We start from the raw sequence: 9,645 nt of genomic DNA, 5'->3' as shown, positions 1-9,645 counted from the left end.
ACTTAAATTTGCAGATGATATTAAGGTCTTGGGTGTTACTAGCTGTGAAGAGGATGCTGCTGCTTTACAAAAGGATTTAGATTTGGGCAAATAATGGCAAATGAGTTTCAATTATAATAAATACAAGATGATACATGTGGGTTATCATAATTTGAATTGTAAGTATAATTTGGATGGGAATAACCTTAACTGTGTCATGAAAGGGAGGGATCTTGGTGTAAAAGTTGATCAGTCTCTAAAGCCATCCAAATAATGTGCTGTTACTAGTGGTAGGGCAAATAGGATATTAGGTTGTATTTACAAAAATATTGAATACAAGTCTAAAGAGGTTATAAATTCATTGTATAGGTTACTGGTTAGGCCACATTTGGAATATTGTGTTCAGTCTTGGGCTCCTTACCTCAGGAAAGACATTGTGTTGTTGGAAACTGGGATGGAGGGGTTGTCATAAGGGGAGAGGTTGAAATCTCTAAAATTGATTTTTCTTGAAAAAAAGAAGAGTTAGAGGGAATCTGATTGAGGTGTTTAATATTATAAAGGGATTTGATAGTGTTGATGCATCATCTTTTTTCATACTTAAAAAATGAGAATAATAGGACTAGGGGACCCAATTATATGTTTTGGTAGGGTAGGAGTCATCTTCCGCTAAGACAGTTTTATTTTTCTAACAGGGTGGTTGGCCTTCGAATATTGTAGAAGCAGTAAATTTAAGTGAGTTTAAGAGAAGGCTTGGTAAGTATATGAAGGATAAAGGCTGGATTTAAGATTTTTTTTTAAATTTATTTATTAATAGTTTTAGTTTAGTTTAGAGGATGGAACAGCCGAGATGAGCCAGTAGGTTCCATGTTGTCCCAAAACGTTGTTATGTAGTGTGTAACCTTGGTAACAAGACTGAGTGCAATTAACGAGGGAGGAAATAGTTTGAAGGACAGCATTAAACCTGGAATAATGTTCTTATAAAGTGTGACTAACCCTCAATATTTATTGCATACCAATGGTAGAAAACAGTTGAAGCTTGGACCATTTTAATGGTTGAATCAGGATGAAAAAGTAACGAAAGAAGAAAAAAAAAGAGAAAAGTGGTTAAAACAAAGTATATCTTATTTGATTTGGATAAGAACATCCAATATTATGCAAGAATCAGTATTGAAGTCTTTGGTTGTTAGGTGGTCTTTACGTGTGTACAAGTGTAATACCAAATAATTCACATGCATATCATAAAAGTAAAGAAACTGTAGAAAGTAGTGCATATTTTACACAAACCTGATTCTAAATCTTTTTTTTATATAAGTTGCATTGTAACAATTTGTAGAATTTTCTGATTGTTATTCAGTAAAATAAGCTAAACAGATTTTAGTTTTATGTACTGGTTATTTGAAGTACCATAATGTGATGTAATAGTCAAACCTTTTGCATTCATAAGACTGATAATACTTGTTAAGAAACCTTTCTTTAATGATTCCGTACAGTTTTCCATAGCTCTAGTATTGAGCGAAAGAGCTAGTCTGCAGCAGTGTGTATTGCTTAAGGGGGTGCAGTTGAGAAACCATTATTGTATTTGTACTGGCATGGATAGAGCCAGAACTGAAAGGTTTGTTGAAAATTATCATCATTCTGATTGTGATACAATTTTCCACAAACAACTGATTGACAGATCACGTGTATGTATACCATCATTATTCAAACCTTTCTTTCTGTAGGATTATATTCGAAACTGGAGGATTGAAACCTTTAGTGGAGGTGATTAAAACAGATGTGTGTGATGAAATTCTAGAATCGTCTTTGACTTGTTTGAGGAACCTTGGTATATATTACCTAGCAAGAGAAAAGGCTGTCGAGTGTGGGGTGGTTCCTGTACTTTTGAAATTCCTGAACTGTATGTAAGAAGATTAATGTATTTTGTATATCAAATCTAATTCTTTTGGTACAATTTCTCTGTAAGCTTGATTTTATATTATGCTGAAAATTCAATAATAGCACATTATCTTAGGTAAGCAGTTAACTAATTGTATACAAAGAAATTACTTGAAAATACCAACACAACAGGCTTCTCAAGTAGGGGTGAACTTCTCAAAACAACAAGTAGAGGTACTCAGCTGGGTGAAGTGGACCTGTCTTTGAAAAAGAAAATCTATGTGTAAACATAAAAAACAACAAAGAAGCTCGAATAAGTTCCTTTACTAGTGTCACTTTAAATAATAAGTTAGGGTACTCAATACTGGTGAGTACTGGCAGAATTCCACCTCTGTTCTCAATCATTACCTACAGTGGTTGTCTGTGGATATTAGATGGAAAGACACAGTGATTTTTGAAGATAATTGTGAAAAAATATGCTTTTATTCAAGTTAATCTTCTGATTCTTACATATATTGCAAATAATTAACAGTTACAAGTGTAACAGTTCTACTGTAAACCAAAGCAGATTGTTTTAAACTCAAAAGTGCTATGTGTAACCAGTTACTTGCATTATGTGTGACCAAATATAAAAGAGATATACAAACACAATACCTCACCTGGTTTATGGCCTCAACATTAAGGAAAAAGGCACTAAGTGCTTGACATGATTTAATCAAAATGGCATCATTCCTAAGAAGAATGAGAAGATGCATTAGTGTAAAATGTGTTTACACAGATTTAAGTTGTTTTTTTAAGCAGATTTCAATTGAATAAACTTCATTACTTATTAGACTGAAATTAACTATATAAAGTTATAAAAAGCCTGTAATATAATAATAGCAAATTCTGTTAGTATTTCAAAAAGATAGCTGCTCAATAGTGTGTGTGAGATATTATATTTAAAACTTTTTTACATCATCAGAAATGTTTATCTGTAGATGTAAGAACAAAGGAGTCTGAGGAGACTATAGAGCAGTTTTTGTTCTTTGGGAAACCAGTAAACCATCTAGAAAAACCCCCATTATTGTCACTGTGCTTGTTTTTCAGAATGTAAGAAATGATAGAATGCACAATTGGTTTTTATAGCCTCCTTTGTTTTCATGAAAAACAAGTAATTTATATGCAACAATATCTATAACTACTACTTCTTGCTTTTGTTAAAATGCTGTATTTTCCTTTAATTGCACTAGGTCAACCTTACTAATCTTTCATTTGTTGCTCTTGAAAATATTCTATTTTTATCTGAAAGAATAAATTGTTTTCAATTGGACATATGTATATTGTAATTTTTCTTAATGTCTCTAATCTTTATGTTTTTTCATCCAATTTTGATCATTTAGTGATGTTTTCTTACTATCAAATCTTTGTAAGTATTGTGACTGTAACTTACATTAAGCTGAAAAGTTTGCTTTGACTGTGTACAGGAGTGGACCACTTGCTCGTGTCACAGACTTTTATAGTGTTGCACTCAATATTTAATTAAACAATTTTATTTTCAATGTTTGTCACTGAACTTGGTGAGAAAACATAGTTTATAATTCAAAATTTTATAGTATACAAGTTTTCTGTGTCATCTGAGCTCTGATTTCTCCACTTCAGAATTTTCTAACTTCCAAAATAGGCTGTCACAGTTTCTAACCATTTAAAAACAAAATATACATAATTAAAGGCAAGAATCTAAAATTTGGATTTCATAACTTCTTGATTTTCAGAGATGACATTTGTCAAACCCACCAGAGATGCCCCTCTTCTACATCTCTCTGACTTTCAAGATTGTTTGCTAATCAACTTTACATGTTTATAACTAATAAGAAGAGCATGAAACTTACTATTGTTTTTCCTGTTTTGATAGGGAGAGTATTTACTTGATAAGAATTTCTTAGTTCATGGTCACTGTGTTTTTGCTCCAAATGGATAACAAAATGTTTTTAACCTATTTTTAGCTTACTTAGAAAGCTGAATAAATTGTAGTAGTTTTGTGAGACTTGAGATTTAGGAAAGAACTGTGTTGAATGCAAAAAAAATATAAAATAATTATACAAATCCTTGTTTTTATGTAAATTTTAGATGTACTGATATATACTTTTTTAACAAAACTAACTGAAAGTTAAAAATTATAAATTTATCATCTTAACCTAGCAAAGCTTCATCAAAATGTTAAAATTTCATGAGCTCCAGCATTTGTGTAACATTAAACCTCACAACAGGAAACAGCTAATGGGTTTCTGTTGTGATATATGTTTTTAATGGAAGATTATTTCTCCAGTTCTTCAAAGTACAACAATAAAACTAGGTTAACAGTTGAAACTGTTAAGATAAGGATTGATCTCTCCAATCTATACTGAGGTCAGTGCAGAGGGAAAACATCATATTATTCATTTTATTTCCCACGTTTCACTTTACACTGATGGTTTCACTAGAGTTAGTGTTAGGGTAGAGAAATATTAGGTTTTACCAAACAAAACTTTTAATATTCATTTAGGAGGTTCTAGAGGATATGCAGATGAAATATATAAACTGCAAAATGAAAAAAAATATTTCGATTCTTAACATGAAAATAACCTCTCATTAAGACTGACTCATAAAAGTTTGTAGTTCACAGACAAGTCTTTAGTAAAATAAAAAATCTGATTTTTTGTGTAAAACAGACTTGTAATGCTTACTAAAAGTTTATCAAAGTTTTCTGTGTCACGTGAGCTCTAATTTCTCCACTTCAAAAATAGGCTGTTACAGTTTTTAACTATTTCAAAACAAACTATACATAATTAAAAGATTGCCAAATTATGTGAAGATACACATAGTAAATTCAGAATTATAGTTAACATTATTCTGTATAGCTTCACAGATACAGGCTTGTGAATAGATGGTTAACTTGAATAAGGACAAAGTTCAGTGTGAGCATGCACCTCCAGAAGGTCATACAACTGTCTTCATTAATATAGCATCAAGCAATAAGAAGTGCAATAAGATCTGCAGGCCACTCCACATCATAAGTGAACCATCATTGAAGTGTTAATGTTTAAACAGTTTGTATTGAGCAGACAGGGGTGGGAGTTTTCTATCTATAGATGATTTTCCATCTTAGGAATTTTGGGAAACCCATGAAAAATTAAGAGAGACTTTTATTGTATTACTATACATACATATAAACATTATAAAACAAATTTTTAATATGCTACTATTTGGAAAACATCATTTCTGTTAATTATCCTTTAGGCCAAGTAAAAAAAAGATATCTTTAGCATCCCTGCCCACTTCCTGTTTTTGCAGCTTCTTCCTTCCACTTTTTTTTTGGTGATTTTTTTCCTATTTTGAATTATCGTTTTTCAATTATACATAGAAACAAAGAAGACTTCTGAATAAAAAATGAGATGAACACAGTTGATTAATTTTGCCATTTTCCTTTGTTTGTAATAAATTCTGTATCATTTTGATGAAAGTACTGAACAAACATGATTATCTTCACCAAATGCTGGGAACTTACCAGCAGGTTCAGGAAAGTCCAAAAAGCCAAGTATGAACTCAATTATTGACCATATTAATACTACCAACTAAGAATATAAGAAAGGTTACAACTACCAGAGGTCATTTGGCTCAACCTACTCATTTAGTTGCTGATCCGAGAATTTCATAAAGTTGTTTTTTCAAGGATACCAGAGATTTAGCTTCATCAACATGACTGGGCAGTTTGTTACGAACATCTTTGATTCTTTGTGTAAATAAATGCCTTCTATTATTCTTCTTAAATGTATCTGCTCTTAATTTCCAAATGACCTAAAAAAAAAGGGGGATATCCAACTGATTATCTAAGGCAGGAGTGGTCATAGAGGCTTTGCATGGTTTGCCTGTCACTCATAATTAAGACTAATTATTATTAATTCTAATTTTTATTGAAAATTTTAGCAACTATTTTCATACAAGTTAATATTTTTAGAAATCTTTTTTAATGGATTAGTGTTTATTAAAATTGGAGGTTCCCCTTATACATAGCAGTGCTCCTGCATTTGAACTTTCATTATAATAAGCCTACTATATTTATCTGTACCTAAGGAACTTTGCAGTCTTATTTGTGTATAGTCAATAGAATAATATTTACTATGTACAGCTATCTCTGTTAAAAAAAACTTTTTAAGACCCATTCGTATTATCTTGTTTTAGTATATTGGATTCCTTGTAAAACAAAAATATTCATACAACTATTTTATCATCTATTCAAAATTTTGTTTACTCAGTTTGAAATTTGATATAGAAGTATAAAACTATAAATATTTAGGTAATCACTGATATTAACTAGAGAGAAATCTAGTATTTGGAAAACACAGGTTCTGGAAATGTTATGCAGAAAATAAATTTGAACACAAACAGTAAAGGATAAGAAATATAACAATATCTGTATTCATAATTGAATTATGAGTTTTATTTACTGGCTGGCTTCTGTATTAGTTATAATAAACTCACAGTGGTTATAGAGGTAGAGAAAAGGCTTCAATAAATTTCTACACAGGACAAGGATGAGAACAAGAATAATGAAATACCACACTTTCAAGTAAGATCAGGGCCTTTGTGCTGTATCCCACAATCCTTAGATTACCTTTGTCAACAAACATTCTAAATATACAGCAGAGAAAATGCTAACTGATACAAGTCACTGTATCATCCCTTGAAATGAATGTAACCACTCTCAGGGGTAAACACAGAGGGTCCAGCTGGTACAAGCTTCTGTGTAATTAAAAAATTATCTTGTTGATCAGTCTCACTTAACACCTAGTATGTATGATGTTTGAACTTTACAAGTCTGTTTTAAGGTATTGAAAAATTAGAATATAAAACTTTGAATTTCTTTATTTAACTTTGATGCTCGTGTAATTCCAGTCTAGCTGGTAGTAATAATGTGATAATTACAATGAAAATGTTGTCTGTTTTTCAATTTTTAGCTCCTCAGTGAAGAACTTTCTCCTATTTCAACATTACTTAGTTTACTGTCTTCATGGAATCCTTTTGTTGTTCTCAATATTTGTTGGCTTATCCAGTCAGCAGCATCTCTTCCAGTGGTTGCTCAAGAGTTTACTAAAAATGGGTACAGTAATATCACTAGAATATTAAAATTAATAACTGAAAAAGTCCATTTTTTTTGTCTTTCAGAATTTGTAGTGCAAACTAGAGGGATTTACACATTTTAATAATAAAGTTAGAAAAAATAAACGACCTTTAACCTCCAGATAATTATAATAGAAATTTTAATTTAACTGATGTTTCTTCTTTGTAATTTCTTCAGGACTAGTACATAAAACAGTTTTATATACTTGCTCTGCAGAAGCAACAAAAGCAAAATGTCAGTTAAAGTAACAGTTATCATAATTATCTGGAGTGTAAAGGCCATTTTATTTTTTCAAACTTTATTATAAAAGAAATAGTCAAAATTTATATTTAATTTATTTACATTCAGGATCCTTTATCACACTTGAAAAAGCATGATATATTTTTTGATTTTTACGTTATGAAGCTTTATTACCAATATTCATCATTCATGTTGAGAGCTTAATGAATAGATTTGGCCAGAGTTGTGTGAAAGCTCAATTTTTGGAAATTAAAGAATCATAAATTTGTTGTATGTCTTTCTGGACTTAACCATTTTCAGTGAATTGTAGCATAGGAAGTCTTTTATTGAAAAGATAGAAAATATTGAGGAATTTCATCATAATTACACTAATAATAATAATAATATATTTCAATGGACCACAGACCCGTTACTGAAGGTAAGTTACCTCTTCTTTCACCTTACAATATACTTCAGTGGCTGTGTTCATTACCGTTAACCATACTATCAAGAATTAATTTCTTAATGAGGTATTTGTGCCAACAGGAAACACTGAAACATACCAATTGTAATAGATATAATAATTCCACCTGGGAAAAATATTTTTATCTTGGTTACATTTCACACAACCTCTCATAAGACCTAAGTAGAGATTTACATCTGACAAAAAGTGGTTGTCTCAAGCATTACCTAAGTTAAAAAAAATATTTTTTTAAAGGACATTTTAAACACACCAGCTTTCTCTAAACATCTTTTTTATTTAAAATAGATGTAATAGTGTAAGTAAGTACTTAAGCTTAGCAAATGTAACATTTAAACGTAATAGACCAAATAACAAATATCAAACCCTGAATTCTGTTATACCTGTCTTTGCACAGTTAATGGTTTAATAGTATACATGCAAACAGATTTTATCTTTAACCTAGGAAATTTCAGATTGTATTGTAATAGATTTTGTTTCGAACAGTGCTGTTGGTATACTTCAACAGCTCATTGAGGATAAGTCCCGTCCAGAGGTACGTGAGGCTGCCAACAAGGCATTAGAGAATATCTTGTCCCACCACCTTTCAGCTAAGTATGCATTTCTTGGTGTTTTAGAGCCCAGTGATAGCACATACGATGGTTTTTATGACACTGGAGCTATGAGACTAGGAGAAATGTTTGGTACTTTAGAAGATTACAGGTCCAGGCCAGTAGATGCAAGACGGCCTGTTTTGATAGTGAACACAACCATCTTTCCTTCACTTCCTTGTTGTACATCAACAAAGTAAGAATCTGATACATTCTGCTTGTATATAGCTTTTGATAAATTTCATATTTAAAATGTCACAGTTTGTTTAAGGCAATTCTGTACTACTCATTCTTTACAAAATAGTGTTACTTTTTGATGTAGATTTTGGATGTGAATTCCAGTTTTGATATTCACATACAATATCTCTCTTAGAAAAGTGATTTTTTGATGTTACAATTTAATAAGTGCCTATTAATGTTTAGTATTTCTGTTTGGAAAAGATGTTATCTATTTCATCCTTAGTTCTGAAGCAAGTGTGTCATTGTCTAGTGAGCAAGATACGAAAGATTCACCTCAGATGAAAACCAAAACCTCACAGTTACAAAAGAATGTGTATGTACCTCATGGTTTCAAAATTAAATTTTTCCTTCATGATTTTTTCTTGGATTGAACAAGTAAAAACTACTGTTAACATGTAGCATGCTTATATTCACTAATAAACTGTATTCTGTAAGTTTTCTGTGTAATTGTAGAACTGAATTAGTAAAAGTGGAGTTAGTTCTTAAAAAATATAAAATCAGTTTTGAGTCAGAGTTGAAGCAGTTATATTTAAGACTTTAATGAACTTGGATGTAATCTGAAACGGTTATAGTCTCCTTTTATTTCCATATATAATGTTTCTATAGACCATCCAGCCCACCTGGTTCAGTGATGGATCCCACAGTCACCGATCTTCCATCAGATCCTCGGCTTCATACTTTTGTTCATCAAGTGGAAACCTTGTTGGATTCAGCTTCTGATATGAAATCTCAGCTACAGTTGTTAGCACAGTAGGTTTTTCTAACATCATAAATGTTATCAACAAGGGGCTGTTGATTCTAATGAAGGCCCCATTTTATCATTTAATTATTGTGCTAAATGCAATAAAAAATAATGTATGCATGATGTGTACAGTAAATTGGCTCATGTAATGCTGTTGATACAAATAAAGATGTAAGCTGTGAGTGATAGTTACAGATAAGGTAAGAAGGTTCCACAAACTTCCAACAGCTGTAGACCGGAACAACCTTGTTACACATGAGAAAGCACACTAATCAACATATTTCCAGAACAACTTGTTACACATGAGAAAGCACACTAATCAACATATTTCCAGAACAACTTGTTACACATGAGAAAGCACACTAATCAACATATTTCC

General features: G+C 31.2%; 1 protein-coding gene across 1 annotated transcript in view; it reads left to right on the top strand.

Annotated features, from left to right (window-relative positions):
• Window positions 1–9,645, top strand: part of LOC106470155 (armadillo repeat-containing protein 3-like) — a 68,951-nt gene that overhangs the window by 32,263 nt on the left and 27,043 nt on the right. Inside the window, exons 11-15 of the mRNA XM_022398735.1 lie at window positions 1,701–1,880; window positions 6,831–6,973; window positions 8,312–8,480; window positions 8,748–8,837; window positions 9,131–9,274. Of these exons, the coding sequence (XP_022254443.1) occupies window positions 1,701–1,880; window positions 6,831–6,973; window positions 8,312–8,480; window positions 8,748–8,837; window positions 9,131–9,274 (726 nt within the window). The remainder of the gene's footprint in view (window positions 1–1,700; window positions 1,881–6,830; window positions 6,974–8,311; window positions 8,481–8,747; window positions 8,838–9,130; window positions 9,275–9,645) is intronic.

The sequence above is a fragment of the Limulus polyphemus genome, unplaced genomic scaffold (genome assembly GCF_000517525.1).
Source record: "Limulus polyphemus unplaced genomic scaffold, Limulus_polyphemus-2.1.2 Scaffold3848, whole genome shotgun sequence".
NCBI classification, from domain to species: Eukaryota; Metazoa; Arthropoda; class Merostomata; order Xiphosura; family Limulidae; genus Limulus; species Limulus polyphemus.
Note: the sequence above shows the minus strand (reverse complement) of the source record. Positions and strands in the feature narration are given on the sequence as shown.